General features: G+C 27.6%; 1 protein-coding gene across 2 annotated transcripts in view; it reads left to right on the plus strand.

Moving 5' to 3' along the window:
• The window catches only part of LOC145269460 (uncharacterized), a 67,776-nt gene that overhangs the window by 15,906 nt on the left and 34,821 nt on the right, over nucleotides 1–17,049 (plus strand). For both annotated transcript variants that reach the window (XM_080125136.1, XM_080125137.1), the window contains exons 2-3: nucleotides 5,354–5,432; nucleotides 15,333–16,802. In XM_080125136.1, the coding sequence (XP_079981262.1) occupies nucleotides 5,354–5,432; nucleotides 15,333–16,802 (1,549 nt within the window). The remainder of the gene's footprint in view (nucleotides 1–5,353; nucleotides 5,433–15,332; nucleotides 16,803–17,049) is intronic.

A 17,049-nucleotide genomic window follows, 5' to 3' on the forward strand; every position in this document is an offset into this window, starting at 1 on the left:
AGGAAGGAAAAGGAAACTGTCTGCTAGAGCCACCAGGAATATTGTAAGAAGTGTTAATGCAAATCCAACCACCACTACTAAGGACATTTTAGAAAATCTGGAGTCTTCTGGCATAAAAATATCAAGGCAAACATTGCAAAGGACTCTGCATGAAAATGGTCTGAAAGGAAGAAGACCAAGAAGGACTCCATTGCACACCGGAAAACACCTTGCAGCACGTCTAAAGTTTGCTAGGACCCATGTGAATTCTTCAGAGTCCGTTTTCTCAAGTATTTTGTGGACTGACGAAACAAAAATTGAATTGTTTGGCCATATGGATGCTTCTTACGTTTGGAGGAAGAAAGGAGAAGCTTACAACCCCAAGAACACCATACCCACGGTGAAACATGGTGGTGGGAGCCTAATGTTTTGGGGCTCCTTTTCGGCTAGTGGTCCAGGTAGTTTGGACAAGATAGATGGAACCATGAAGAAGGAGCAATATTTGGAGATACTCCAGAAAAACATTAGACTGGATGCGGAGAAGCTCCATTTAGGACCAAACTGGGTCCTTCAACAGGATAATGATCCAAAACATACTGCCAAAATAGTCAAGAAATGGTTTGAGGATAATCAAATTAATGTTTTGGAATGGCCTAGCCAGAGTCCCGACCTGAACCCTATCGAAAACCTCTGTCACATATTGAAAGCTGAGGTTAAAAAGCGGAAACCTAGAAATTTGAGGGATTTGGAGAACTACTGCATTGAAGAATGGTCAAAAATCAGTGTTGATGCTTGTAAAAACCTTGTTGATAAATATCCAAAACGGTTACAGGCAGTTATTAAGAATAAAGGGCATGCTATTGACTATTAGTAAGAGAGGTATGAATAATTTTGAACTAGTGCCATTATTGTTTTTCTTTGTATAATGTTTCAAACTTGCATAATTTATCTATTTGTTGAGTTTAAATTAAATGTTTATGCTTGATTTATTGTTTGAAATCCCTTTAATATTGTCTACCTTCTGGTTTGAGCAATATTCTTATAGAAATCTCAAAGATCCGAGGGGTATGAATAATATCGGGCACAAGTGTATATACAGTTCAATTAAAATTATGACCCACTTTAATCATTTCAGATTTATATCCAGTTGTTAAACTATTTTTGGATTATCCTCCAATAGGTTGTAATGCGATCTTTCCATTTTTTTTATCCTTTTTTATCCTCTTTTTTAGAGAGCTCGCAACTTTTTATGATCTTTATACATATATATTTTTTGGAGAGCTCCATTTTTTTCCTGTTTCAATTTCTGTCTAATTTTTTCATTTTCTTTGTGGCGTCGAGATTCCAGGTCGTCCGAGGAAGTCTCATTGACTGAAACAGATGGCTGTTTATAGCGACCGTATGTAACTGCTTTCCCTCAAATAAAAAAAGTATTTTGGTCTTTTTATTGAGCACTATTTAACAACCTCGTTGTCTTCATTAGTCCCGACTTTTGAACACCTCAAACCTATATATATATATATACATACATATATATATATACATGCATATATATATATATATATATATATATATATATATGAACAAATGAGTAATAAAACGTGTTAAAAGACATCTTGAAAAAGAGTTAAAAACATATTTAATTTAAAAAAGGAAGCACAAGATAAGTGGATAGTCGTTAATCCGCGGAGTTTCGAAGAAACACTCTCCTTCTTATCAGAGGGCAGGAATTAGAAAAATGCAGGATCGGTTTTTTCATCTAAAAGTATTTAATGAAACTACAAGTAAGTCACAGATCTTACTTGGTTAAAAAAAGGGTGAGGTAAGGGGAGTTGGAGGTAAAAAAAAAATGATAAAAAGATTTCACATGAATGGATAGTCCGGTGAAGGGTAAAAAATCCAAGAATGGTAAAATCCAAACACGGTCGAATTAAAAATTTCCAATCCAACAGGTAAGTTCCAAATGGTCCCAAAATGATCCAAAACCAGAATTCCTTGGAAAAAAATCACAAATGGAATGAGTTCCAAGTCATTAAAAGAAAAGTTCAAATCATTAAAAGAAAAAGCACTGGAGAGAATATTTAAAACACGTCTGCCAAGGCCGGGGGAATCAAGTAAATTAAGGTTTAAAAAAAAAAAACGAAAAAACGGTGAAAGTTTAAATTTCAAAAGAAAGGTCATATATATATATAGATGTTTTTATTTGTTTTTGTTAGCGATACTTTCTTGAATGAATTCAAGTATTTATACGAAAGTGCATTTTTACCTTAATGCTTGTTGGGAACAATTTTCCCATTGACCAATCTGGTACCCCCTTTTTTAATGGGGAGCGACATATATATTATTTTTAAAATATAATTATCCACTGACACGTGTTTCGTCGTCCACGACTCATTCAAGAAAGTATCGCTAACAAAAACAAATAAAAACATCTACGTAAAAGTGATACATTTAGTAGTCCGGCGAGGTTAGCACCGTGGTAGAGGTTTAGGCTTCGTATCCAGAGGTGCCGCTTTCGAATCTCGCTAATAATAATAATATATATATATAAATATATATATATATATATATATAAATATATATATACTTTTCGGCTGTGTTGATAGTATATATATATATACACTTGTGCCCGATATTATTCATACCCCTCGGATCTTTGAGATTTCTATAAGAATATTGCTCAAACCAGAAGGTAGACAACATTAAAGGGATTTCAAACAATAAATCAAGCATAAACATTTAATTTAAACTCAACAAATAAATAAATTATGTAAGTTTGAAACATTATACAAAGAAAAACAATAATGGCACTAGTTCAAAATTATTCATACCTCTCTTACTAATAGTCAATAGCATGCCCTTTATTCTTAATTACTGCCTGTAACCGTTTTGGATATTTATCAACAAGGTTTTTACAAGCATCAACAATGATTTTTGACCATTCTTCAATGCAGTAGTTCTCCAACTCCCTCAAATTTCTAGGTTTCCGCTTTTTAACCTCAGTTTTCATTATGTGCCAGACGTTTTCGATAGGGTTCAGGTCGGGACTCTGGCTAGGCCATTCCAAAACATTAATTTGATTATCCTCAAACCATTTCTTGACTATTTTGGCAGTATGTTTTGGATCATTATCCTGTTGAAGGACCCAGTTTCGTCCTAAATGGAGCTTCTCCGCATCCTGTCTAATGTTTTTCTGGAGTATCTCCAAATATTGCTCCTTCTTCATGGTTCCAACTATCTTGACCAAACTACCTGGACCACTAGCCGAAAAGGAGCCCCAAAACATTAGGCTACCACCACCATGTTCTACCGTGGGTATGGTGTTCTTTGGGTTGTAAGCTTCTCCTTTCTTCCTCCAAACGTAAGAAGCATCCATATGGCCAAACAATTCAATTTTTGTTTCGTCAGTCCACAAAATACTTGAGAAAACGGACTCTGGAGAATTCACATGGGTTCTAGCAAACTTTAGACGTGCTGCAAGGTGTTTTCCGGTGTGCAATGGAGTCCTTCTTGGTCTTCTTCCTTTCAGACCATTTTCATGCAGAGTCCTTTGCAATGTTTGCCTTGATATTTTTATGCCAGAAGACTCCAGATTTTCTAAAATGTCCTTAGTAGTGGTGGTTGGATTTGCATTAACACTTCTTACAATATTCCTGGTGGCTCTAGCAGACAGTTTCCTTTTCCTTCCTCTACCAATCTAGTTGTTTGTTGTGGGGTGGCTCTGGAATTTTTTGATGATGCTCTGTACTGTTGCTGTCGGGACCTCAAATTTCTTGGAAATTGACTTGTAACCTAAACCATCCTTATGTGAATTCACAATTTTAGTCCTAAGATCATTACTAAGCTCTTTTTTATTCCCCATTCTAATAATTTTTATTCTTTTATTGGTTTTCAGTTGATATCATTGTAATTTCTGAAAAAATGCAAAAAACGAAATGAAATTAATCAAAGGTTGTATAAAAGCATTCAAAATAAGAATCAAACAGGAAACAGACAGTCAGAAACTCGATTAATACTGAAAAAATAAGAGGGTATGATTATTTTTGAACATTGCAGATTTTATAAATAGCTGTATATTTCTTTTATTGCAAGTATCCCGAGATTTTAAAATGACGAAAATGATCAGAAGAGGTTTATAAAGAATATGTATCAATATGGACGTAAACAATAAATTCTTACAAAGTTACATCTAATAAACTCAATTTTCAAGGGGGGGTATGAATAATATCGGGCACAAGTGTATATATATATATATATATATATATATATATATATATATATATATATATATGCTATCAACACAGCCGAAAATAAATGTTTACTCGATATAATCAGAGGTAAACTCCAATTTAATACAAATATTATTATTTATGTATTAATGAATTTCTCCCAATAAAAAAGCTCAATACTAACACAATAGAATGTAGAGCTTATTATAGGTGAAAATAAAAGAATTTGAAACCGTTAATTCAAATTTAAAAATAAATTTATTATTCGACAGAATACTCCAAAAACAATTTTCGTAGTCCTTATTTCAAGGAGTTTCAAATGCCACTCCGCAAAATAAGGACTTTGGAAAATTGTTTTTTGGAGTATTCTGTCGAATAATATTAAATGTATTATTATTTATTGTAAATTTTAATTCACAGGTTTTCTTTTATTGCCCTTCTCTCTCTCCCTCCCTTTCTCCCTCTTACTGTCTATAAAAAAAGTTAAATTGTCTGTTTGTGTGTATTTCCCTACCAAATTACTCAGTCAATTTTAAGTGTACAGACCCGAGATTTAACATCAAACGATAACAATATGTCTGCTTGTTTCAGATCAAAAGAACCATATTTCTTATTTGTCAAAACTCGCAAAAGAACGCAATAACAACGTCTTATATTTTACATTGGTTTAATTCGTCTTATGGATTTTCGTGAAGAAGATTAGCACGCCGAGTCTCTTTGTACATGTTTATTCGTGACCCTTTCTGCTTCCAACAGGGTTGTATGCACATCTGTTTATCTCTCGCCAATTATTAGTTTGATCTCTGCTAACTAACTATTACGTCAGCAAAGTAGACCAAATCACTTTTCCTTCACGTAAACTAAAACCTTGTATACTTAACCAAATTCCAAATCTATTTAAAAGTACTAAATCGACATTGTTTTTTTTTTATTTCTGAGTTAAAATACTGACTAAATATTCCAAGCTGTAAATCCATATCTTTTTAAAATCGTAATTGTTTTATTTTTAATAATAATAAACGCCCAAGTTATCCGGCGTTGTCCGGTAAATACTAACACATGTTTTGTAAGGTGAATCAGAATGGGAGTTCTATAAAGTACTTATCATTCTTTTGAACGGCTTTTTCACTTTGTCTTGTTCACAGAAAATTAAAAATGTATACGGATTTCCACAAATTGGAATAAGAGATGAAATTGGTAAAAGAGATGTTTATGCAGCAACAGGTGAGTAAAAGTATTAGGTTGGTGCAAAAATAATTTCGTTTTTTATGTCTTACCTGATTATTAGATTGGTGCAAAAATAATTTCATGTTTTATGTTTTACCTGATTATTATGTTGTTGCAAAAATAATTTCATTTTTTATTTTTTACCTGATAATTATGTTGTTGCAAAAATAATTTCATGTTTTATGTCTTACCTGATTATTAGGTTGGTGCAAAAATAATTTCATGTTTTATGTTTTACCTGATTATTAGGTTGGTGCAAACATAATTTCATTTTTTATGTTTTACCTGATTATTAAGTTGGTGCAAAAATAATTTCATTTTTTATGTTTTACCTGATTATTAGGTTGGTGCAAAAATAATTTAATGTTTTATGTTTTACCTGATTATTAGGTTGGTGCAAAAATAATTTCATGTTTTTATGCTTTACCTGATTATTAGGTTGGTGCAAAAATAATTTCATTTTTTATGTTTTACCTGATTATTAGGTTGGTGCAAAAATAATTTCATTTTTTATGTTTTACCCGTATTATTAGGTTGGTGCAAAAATAATTTCGTTTTTTATGTTTTACCTGATTATTAGGTTGGTGCAAAAATAATTTCATGTTTTTATGCTTTACCTGATTATTAGATTGGTGCAAAAATAATTTCATTTTTTTATGTTTTACCTGATTATTAGATTGGTGCAAAAATAATTTCATGTTTTTATGTTTTACATGATTATTAGGTTGGTGCAAAAATAATTTCGTTTTTTATGTTTTGCCTGATTATTAGGTTGGTGCAAAAATAATTTCATGTTTTTATGCTTTACCTGATTATTAGGTTGGTGCAAAAATAATTTCGTTTTTTATGTTTTACCTGATTATTAATTAGGTTGGTGCAAAAATAATTTCATGTTTTTATGCTTTACCTGATTATTAGATTGGTGCAAAAATAATTTCATGTTTTTATGTTTTACCTGATTATTAGGTTGGTGCAAAAATAATTTCATGTTTTTATGCTTTACCTGATTATTAGATTGGTGCAAAAATAATTTTATTTTTTATGTTTTACCTGATTATTAGGTCGGTGCAAAAATAATTTCATGTTTTTATGCTTTACCTGATTATTAGGTTGGTGCAAAAATAATTTCGTTTTTTATGTTTTACCTGATTATTAGGTTGGTGCAAAAATAATTTCATGTTTTTATTCTTTACCTGATTATTAGATTGGTGCAAAAATAATTTCATTTTTTATGTTTTACCTGATTATTAGGTTGGTGCAAACATAATTTCATGTTTTTATGCTTTACCTGATTATTAGATTGGTGCAAAAATAATTTCATTTTTTATGTTTTACCTGATTATTAGGTTGGTGCAAAAATAATTTCATGTTTTTATGCTTTACCTGATTATTAGGTTGGTGCAAAAATAATTTCATGTTTTTATGTTTTGCCTGATTATTAGGTTGGTGCAAAAATAATTTCATGTTTTTATGATTTACCTGATTATTAGATTGGTGCAAAAATAATTTCGTTTTTTATGTTTTACCTGATTATTAGGTTGGTGCAAACATAATTTCATGTTTTTATGCTTTACCTGATTATTAGGTTGGTGCAAAAATAATTTCATTTTTTATGTTTTACCTGATTATTAGGTTGGTGCAAAAATAATTTCATGTTTTTATGTTTTACCTGATTATTAGGTTGGTTCAAAAATAATTTCATTTTTTATGTTTTACCTTATTATTAGGTTGGTGCAAAAATAATTTCATGTTTTTATGCTTTACCTGATTATTAGATTGGTGCAAAAATAATTTCGTTTTTTATGTTTTACCTGATTATTAGGTTGGTGCAAAAATAATTTCATGTTTTTATGCTTTACCTGATTATTAGATTGGTGCAAAAATAATTTCATTTTTTATGTTTTACCTGATTATTAGGTTGGTGCAAAAATAATTTCATGTTTTTATGCTTTACCTGATTATTAGATTGGTGCAAAAATAATTTCATTTTTTATGTTTTACCTGATTATTAGGTTGGTGCAAAAATAATTTCATGTTTTTATGCTTTACCTGATTATTAGGTTGGTGCAAAAATAATTTCATTTTTTATGTTTTACCTGATTATTAGGTTGGTGCAAAAATAATTTCATTTTTTATGTTTTACCTGATTATTAGGTTGGTGCAACAATAATTTCGTTTTTTATGTTTTACCTGATTATTAGGTTGGTGCAAAAATAATTTCATGTTTTTATGCTTTACCTGATTATTAGATTGGTGCAAAAATAATTTCATGTTTTTATGCTTTACCTGATTATTAGATTGGTGCAAAAATAATTTCATTTTTTATGTTTTACCTGATTATTAGGTTGGTACAAAAATAATTTCATGTTTTTATGCTTTACCTGATTATTAGGTTGGTGCAAAAATAATTGCATTTTTTATGTTTTACCTGATTATTAGGTTGGATCAAAAATAATTCAATTTTTATGTTTTACCTGATTATTAGGTTGGTGCAAAAATAATTTCATGTTTTTATGTTTTACCTGATTATTAGGTTAGTGCAAAAATAATTTCATTTTTATATTCTACCTGATAATTAGATTGGTGCAAAAATAATTTCATGTTTTTATGCTTTACCTGATTATTAGGTTGGTGCAAAAATAATTTCATTTTTATGTTTTACCTGATTATTAGATTGGTGCAAAAATAATTTCATTTTTATATTTTACCTGATTATTAGGTTGGTGCAAAAATAATTTCATTTTTATATTTTACCTGATTATAAGATTGGTGCAAAAATAATTTCATTTTTATATTTTACCTGATTATTAGGTTGGTGCAAAAATAATTTCATTTTTATATTTTACCTGATTATAAGGTTGGTGCAAAAATAATTTCATTTTTGTGTTTTACCTGATGATTAGGTTAGTGCAAAAATAATTTCATTTTTATATTTTACCTGATTATTAGGTTAGTGCAAAAATAATTTCATTTTTATATTCTACCTGATAATTAGATTGGTGCAAAAATAATTTCATTTTTATATTTTTCCTGATTATTAGGTTAGTGCAAAAATAATTTCATTTTTATATTTTACCTGATTATTAGGTTAGTGCAAAAATAATTTCATTTTTATATTTTACCTGATTATGGTTGGTGCAAAAATAATTTCATTTTTTATGCTTTACCTGATTATTAGGTTTGTGCAAACATAATTTCATTTTTTATGTTTTAGCTGATAATTAGGTTGGTGCACAAATAATTTCGTTTTTTATGTTTTACATGATTATTAGATTGGTACAAAAATAATTTCATGTTTTTATGCTTTACCTGATTATTAGGTTGGTGCAAAAATAATTTCATTTTTATGTTTTACCTGATTATTAGATTGGTGCAAAAATAATTTTATTTTTATATTTTACCTGATTATTAGGTTGGTGCAAAAATAATTTCATTTTTATATTTTACCTGATTATAAGATTGGTGCAAAAATAATTTCATTTTTATATTTTACCTGATTATTAGGTTAGTGCAAAAATAATTTCATTTTTATATTTTACCTGATTATTAGGTTGGTGCAAAAATAATTTCATTTTTATATTTTACCTGATTATTAGGTTAGTGCAAAAATAATTTCATTTTTATATTTTACCTGATTATGGTTGGTGCAAAAATAATTTCATTTTTATATTTTACCTGATTATTAGGTTGGTGCAAAAATAATTTCGTTTTTATATTTTACCTGATTATTGGGTTAGTGCAAAAAATAATTTCATTTTTATATTTTACCTGATTATTAGGTTAGTGCAAAAATAATTTCATTTTTATATTTAACCTGATTATTAGGTTAGTGGAAAAATAATTTCATTTTTATATTTTACCTGATTATTAGGTTCGTGCAAAAATAATTTCATTTTTATATTTTACCTGATTATTAGGTTAGTGCAAAAATAATTTCATTTTTATATTTTACCTGATTATTAGATTGGTGCAAAAATGATTTCATTTCTATATTTTACCTGATTATTAGGTTAGTGCAAAAATAATTTCATTTTTATATTTTACCTGATTATTAGATTGGTGCAAAAATAATTTCATTTTTATATTCTACCTGATAATTAGATTGGTGCAAAAATAATTTCATTTTTATATTTTACCTGATTATTAGGTTAGTGCAAAAATAATTTCATTTTTATATTTTACCTGATTATTAGGTTGGTGCAAAAATAATTTCATTTTTATATTTTACCTGATTATTAGGTTAGTGCAAAAATAATTTCATTTTTATATTTTACCTGATTATGGTTGGTGCAAAAATAATTTCATTTTTATATTTTACCTGATTATTAGGTTGGTGCAAAAATAATTTCATTTTTATATTTTACCTGATTATTAGGTTGGTGCAAAAATAATTTCATTTTTATATTTTACCTGATTATTAGATTGGTGCAAAAATAATTTCATTTTTATATTTTACCTGATTATTAGGTTGGTGCAAAAATAATTTCATTTTTATATTTTACCTGATTATAAGATTGGTGCAAAAATAATTTCATTTTTATATTTTACCTGATTATTAGGTTGGTGCAAAAATAATTTCATTTTTATATTTTACCTGATTATAAGGTTGGTGCAAAAATAATTTCATTTTTTTGTTTTACCTGATGATTAGGTTAGTTCAAAAATAATTTCATTTTTATATTTTACCTGATTATTAGGGTGGTGCAAAAATAATTTCATGTTTTTATGCTGTACCTGATTATTAGGTTAGTGCAAAAATAATTTCGTTTTTTATGTTTTACCTGATTATTAGGTTGGTGCAAAAATAATTTCATGTTTTTATGTTTTACCTGATTATAAGGTTGGTGCAAAAATCATTTCATTTTTTATGCTTTACCTGATTATTAGGTTGGTGCAAACATAATGTCATGTTTTTATGCTTTACCTGATTATTAGGTTGGTGCAAAAATAATTTAATGTTTTATGTTTTACCTGATTATTAGGGTGGTGCAAAAATAATTTCGTTTTTTATGTTTTACCTGATTATTAGGTTGGTGCAAAAATAATTTCATGTTTTTATGTTTTACCTTATTATTAGGTTGGTGCAAAAATAATTTCGTTTTTTATGTTTTACCTGATTATAAGATTGGTACAAAAATAATTTCATGTTTTTATGCTTTACCTGATTATTAGGTTGGTGCAAAAATAATTTCGTTTTTTATTTTTTACCTGATTATTAGGTTGGTGCAAAAATAATTTCATGTTTTTATGTTTTACCTGATATTAAGATTGGTACAAAAATAATTTCATGTTTTTATGCTTTACCTGATTATTAGGTTGGTGCAAAAATAATGTCATGTTTTTATGCTTTACCTGATTATTAGATTGGTGCAAAAATAATTTCATTTTTTATGTTTTACCTGATTATTAGGGTGGTGCAAAAATAATTTCATGTTTTTATGCTATACCTGATTATTAGGTTAGTGCAAAAATAATTTCGTTTTTTATGTTTTACCTGATTATTAGGTTGGTGCAAAAATAATTTCATGTTTTTATGTTTTACCTGATTATAAGGTTGGTGCAAAAATCATTTCATTTTTTATGCTTTACCTGATTATTAGGTTTGTGCAAACATAATTTCATTTTTTATGTTTTAGCTGATAATTAGGTTGGTGCAAAAATAATTTCGTTTTTTATGTTTTACATGATTATTAGATTGGTACAAAAATAATTTCATGTTTTTATGCTTTACCTGATTATTAGGTTGGTGCAAAAATAATTTCATTTTTATGTTTTACCTGATTATTAGGTTGGTGCAAAAATTATTTCGTTTTTTATGTTTTACCTGATTATTAGATTGGTGCAAAAATAATTTCGTTTTTTATGTTTTACCTGATTATTAGATTGGTGAAAAAATAATTTCGTTTTTTATGTTTTACCTGATTATTAGGTTGGTGCAAAAATAATTTCATGTTTTTATGCTTTACCTGATTATTAGGTTGGTGCAAAAATAATTTCATGTTTTTATGCTTTACCTGATTATTAGATTGGTGCAAAAATAATTTCATGTTTTTATGATTTACCTGATTATTAGATTGGTGCAAAAATCATTTCATTTTTTATGCTTTACCTGATTATTAGGTTTGTGCAAACATAATTTCATTTTTTATGTTTTAGCTGATAATTAGGTTGGTGCAAAAATAATTTCGTTTTTTATGTTTTACATGATTATTAGATTGGTACAAAAATAATTTCATGTTTTTATGCTTTACCTGATTATTAGGTTGGTGCAAAAATAATTTCATTTTTATGTTTTACCTGATTATTAGATTGGTGCAAAAATAATTTCATTTTTATATTTTACCTGATTATTAGGTTGGTGCAAAAATAATTTCATTTTTATATTTTACCTGATTATAAGATTGGTGCAAAAATAATTTCATTTTTATATTTTACCTGATTATTAGGTTGGTGCAAAAATAATTTCATTTTTATATTTTACCTGATTATTAGGTTAGTGCAAAAATAATTTCATTTTTATATTCTACCTGATAATTAGATTGGTGCAAAAATAATTTCATTTTTATATTTTTCCTGATTATTAGGTTAGTGCAAAAATAATTTCATTTTTATATTTTACCTGATTATTAGGTTGGTGCAAAAATAATTTCATTTTTATATTTTACCTGATTATTAGGTTAGTGCAAAAATAATTTCATTTTTATATTTTACCTGATTATGGTTGGTGCAAAAATAATTTCATTTTTATATTTTACCTGATTATTAGGTTGGTGCAAAAATAATTTCGTTTTTATATTTTACCTGATTATTGGGTTAGTGCAAAAAATAATTTCATTTTTATATTTTACCTGATTATTAGGTTAGTGCAAAAATAATTTCATTTTTATATTTAACCTGATTATTAGGTTAGTGGAAAAATAATTTCATTTTTATATTTTACCTGATTATTAGGTTCGTGCAAAAATAATTTCATTTTTATATTTTACCTGATTATTAGGTTAGTGCAAAAATAATTTCATTTTTATATTTTACCTGATTATTAGATTGGTGCAAAAATGATTTCATTTCTATATTTTACCTGATTATTAGGTTAGTGCAAAAATAATTTCATTTTTATATTTTACCTGATTATTAGATTGGTGCAAAAATAATTTCATTTTTATATTCTACCTGATAATTAGATTGGTGCAAAAATAATTTCATTTTTATATTTTACCTGATTATTAGGTTAGTGCAAAAATAATTTCATTTTTATATTTTACCTGATTATTAGGTTGGTGCAAAAATAATTTCATTTTTATATTTTACCTGATTATTAGGTTAGTGCAAAAATAATTTCATTTTTATATTTTACCTGATTATGGTTGGTGCAAAAATAATTTCATTTTTATATTTTACCTGATTATTAGGTTGGTGCAAAAATAATTTCATTTTTATATTTTACCTGATTATTAGGTTGGTGCAAAAATAATTTCATTTTTATATTTTACCTGATTATTAGATTGGTGCAAAAATAATTTCATTTTTATATTTTACCTGATTATTAGGTTGGTGCAAAAATAATTTCATTTTTATATTTTACCTGATTATAAGATTGGTGCAAAAATAATTTCATTTTTATATTTTACCTGATTATTAGGTTGGTGCAAAAATAATTTCATTTTTATATTTTACCTGATTATAAGGTTGGTGCAAAAATAATTTCATTTTTTTGTTTTACCTGATGATTAGGTTAGTTCAAAAATAATTTCATTTTTATATTTTACCTGATTATTAGGTTAGTGCAAAAATAATTTCATTTTTATATTCTACCTGATAATTAGATTGGTGCAAAAATAATTTCATGTTTTTATGCTTTACCTGATTATTAGGTTGGTGCAAAAATAATTTCATTTTTATGTTTTACCTGATTATTAGATTGGTGCAAAAATAATTTCATTTTTATATTTTACCTGATGATTAGGTTGGTGCAAAAATAATTTCATTTTTATATTTTACCTGAGTATGGTTGGTGCAAAAATAATTTCATTTTTATATTTTACCTGATTATATGGTTGGTGCAAAAATAATTTCATTTTTATATTTTACCTGATTATTAGGTTGGTGCAAAAATAATTTCATTTTTATATTTTACCTGATTATTAGGTTAGTGCAAAAATAATTTCATTTTTATATTTTACCTGATTATTAGGTTGGTGCAAAAATAATTTCATTTTTATATTTAACCTGATTATTAGGTTAGTGCAAAAATAATTTCATTTTTATATTTTACCTGATTATTAGGTTAGTGCAAAAATAATTTCATTTTTATATTTTACCTGATTATTAGGTTGGTGCAAAAATAATTTCGTTTTTATATTTTACCTGATTATTAGGTTAGTGCAAAAATAATTTCATTTTTATATTTTACCTGATTATTAGGTTAGTGCAAAAATAATTTCATTTTTATATTTTACCTGATTATTAGGTTAGTGCAAAAATAATTTCGTTTTTATATTTTACCTGATGATTAGGTTAGTGCAAAAATAATATCATTTTTATATTTTACCTGATTATTAGGTTAGTGCAAAAATAATTTCATTTTTATATTTTACCTGATTATTAGGTTAGTGCAAAAATAATTTCATATTTATATTTTACCTGATTATTAGGTTAGTGCAAAAATAATTTCATTTTTATGTTTTACCTGATTATTAGGTTGGTGCAAAAATGATTTCATTTTTATATTTTACCTGATTATTAGGTTGGTGCAAAAATAATTTCATTTTTATATTTTACCTGATTATTAGATTGGTGCAAAAATAATTTCATTTTTATATTTTACCTGATTATTAGGTTAGTGCAAAAATAATTTCATTTTTATATTTTACCTGATTATTAGGTTAGTGCAAAAATAATTTCATTTTTATGTTTTACCTGATTATTAGGTTGGTGCAAAAATGATTTCATTTTTATATTTTACCTGATTATTAGGTTGGTGCAAAAATAATTTCATTTTTATATTTTACCTGATTATTAGATTGGTGCAAAAATAATTTCATTTTTATATTTTACCTGATTATTAGGTTAGTGCAAAAATAATTTCATTTTTATATTTTACCTGATTATTAGGTTAGTGCAAAAATAATTTCATATTTATATTTTACCTGATTATTAGGTTAGTGCAAAAATAATTTCATTTTTATGTTTTACCTGATTTTTAGGTTGGTGCAAAAATAATATCGTGTTTTATGTTGCACCTGATTATTATGTCGTTGCAAAATAATTTTATTTTTTGACATTTAACCTGCTTATTAGGTTTGTGCAAAAATAATTTGTTAATAATTTTATCAAGGATTCTTTATAAGTTTTTGGTTTCGGTTTCAATTTTGACTGAAGGAACTTATATATATATGTATGTATATATATATATGTATTTAATTTCCTTCATATATATAAATATATATATATATATCAGTTTTTATTCCGGGTTCGATTCAAACTAACGAACCCACATTATATGAATATATATTTTTTTGTATAAATCGCAACTTTATATTTAAAAAATATGAAAATTTATAGAACATTCACTCTATAATCATATATAGGAAAACAGCAAGAATTAAAATATCATATTTAAGCGTACTTGCTTGGCGTTTGTGCTAGCTTAGATAAATACTTTTGCAGTTTTAACAAAAAAGCTACAATATCAGAGTCTCCATCTACACTGAATATCTACAGAATTCTAACATTACATATGAAAGTGTTCCTTGTGGAATTTCCACAGATCCCGCCAGTGAAAAATAAATAAGAATGTTTTTTTTTATTTTAGTGTGGCTTGATTTCCTTGGTTTTATATGTTTTTTGTTGTCGAACGTGATTTTTATTTTTATTTTTAAGGGTTTTATTTTCTTGCAGATGGTGATTATGGATATGATGATGATCATGATGGGGTTACAGATAATGATTATGGATATGAACATGATGATGGGGTTACAGATGATGATTATGGAGATGATGATGATCATCATTATGATGATGATGATGATCGTGTTGCATCTGAGTATTATGATTATATGCATAGGAGTAAAGAGGTATGGCCATTTCAAAAATATGATGCAACTAAAGATAATAAAAATGGAGAAAAACCTGATAAAAATGGAGATGATTATGGATCGCCAGATAAAAATGGAGAAAAACCCGATAAAAATGGAGATGATTATGGATCGCCAGATGAAAATGGAGAAAAACCCGATAAAAATGGAGATGATTATGGATCGCCAGATAAAAATGGAGAAAAACCTGATAAAAATGGAGATGATTATGGATCGCCAGATAAAAATGGAGAAAGACCTGATAAAAATGGAGATGATTATGGATCGCCAGATAAAAATGGAGAAAAACCCGATAAAAATGGAGATGATGATGGATCGCCAGATGAAAATGGAGAAAAACCCGATAAAAATGGAGATGATTATGGATCGCCAGATAAAAATGGTGAAAACCCCGATAAAAATGGAGATGATTATGAATCGCCAGATAAAAATGGAGAAAAACCCGATAAAAATGGAGATGATTATGGATCGCCAGATGAAAATGGAGAAAAACCTGATAAAAATGGAGATGATTATGGATCGCCAGATAAAAATGGTGAAAACCCCGATAAAAATGGAGATGATTATGGATCGCCAGATAAAAATGGAGAAAAACCTGATAAAAATGGAGATGATTATGGATCGCCAGATAAAAATGGAGAAAAACCCGATAAAAATGGAGATGATTATGGATCGCCAGATAAAAATGGAGAAAGACCTGATAAAAATGGAGATGATTATGGATCGCCAGATAAAAATGGTGAAAACCCCGATAAAAATGGAGATGATTATGGATCGCCAGATAAAAATGGAGAAAAACCCGATAAAAATGGAGATGATTATGGATCGCCAGATGAAAATGGAGAAAAACCCGATAAAAATGGAGATGATTATGGATCGCCAGATAAAAATGGAGAAAACCCCGATAAAAATGGAGATGATTATGGATCGCCAGATAAAAATGGAGAAAACCCCGATAAAAATGGAGATGATTATGGATCGCCAGATAAAAATGGAGAAAAACCCGATAAAAATGGAGATGATTATGGATCATCAGATAAAAATGGAGAAAACCCCGATAAAAATGGAGATGATTATGGATCGCCAGATAAAAATGGACTGAAACCTGATAAAAATGGAGTTAAACCTGATGCTGATGGGGGTAAAGATGATGCATTACCTGATAATGGTGGAGTTACAGATGATAAGGTACTTCCGGACGATGATGCTAAAGGTGGGGATGAAGTTGGTTTTTGCCAGCAGTCATACAAAACCATTGATGCGGCCATGAGAAGTAAGTGTTACATGTATTTTGTATAACTTTTTGATGAGGGGAGATTCTCCATCGAAATATTTAGGAGATAAAAGATAATGAAACTGATCATTTCAGAGCTTGAATATTACTACAGCCGTCTTGAATTCTACGTTTCATACATTGTCACGTATTGAGGCTGAAAATATAGTTTTGCTGTATGGAATCATTCGTTAACAGCTAACAGAATCGTCGATGGTTTGTGGTTTTACATCGACTGTGAATAGAC

Source organism: Euprymna scolopes, chromosome 45 (genome assembly GCF_053919585.1).
Source record: "Euprymna scolopes isolate OS-2025 chromosome 45, ASM5391958v1, whole genome shotgun sequence".
NCBI lineage: Eukaryota > Metazoa > Mollusca > Cephalopoda > Sepiida > Sepiolidae > Euprymna > Euprymna scolopes.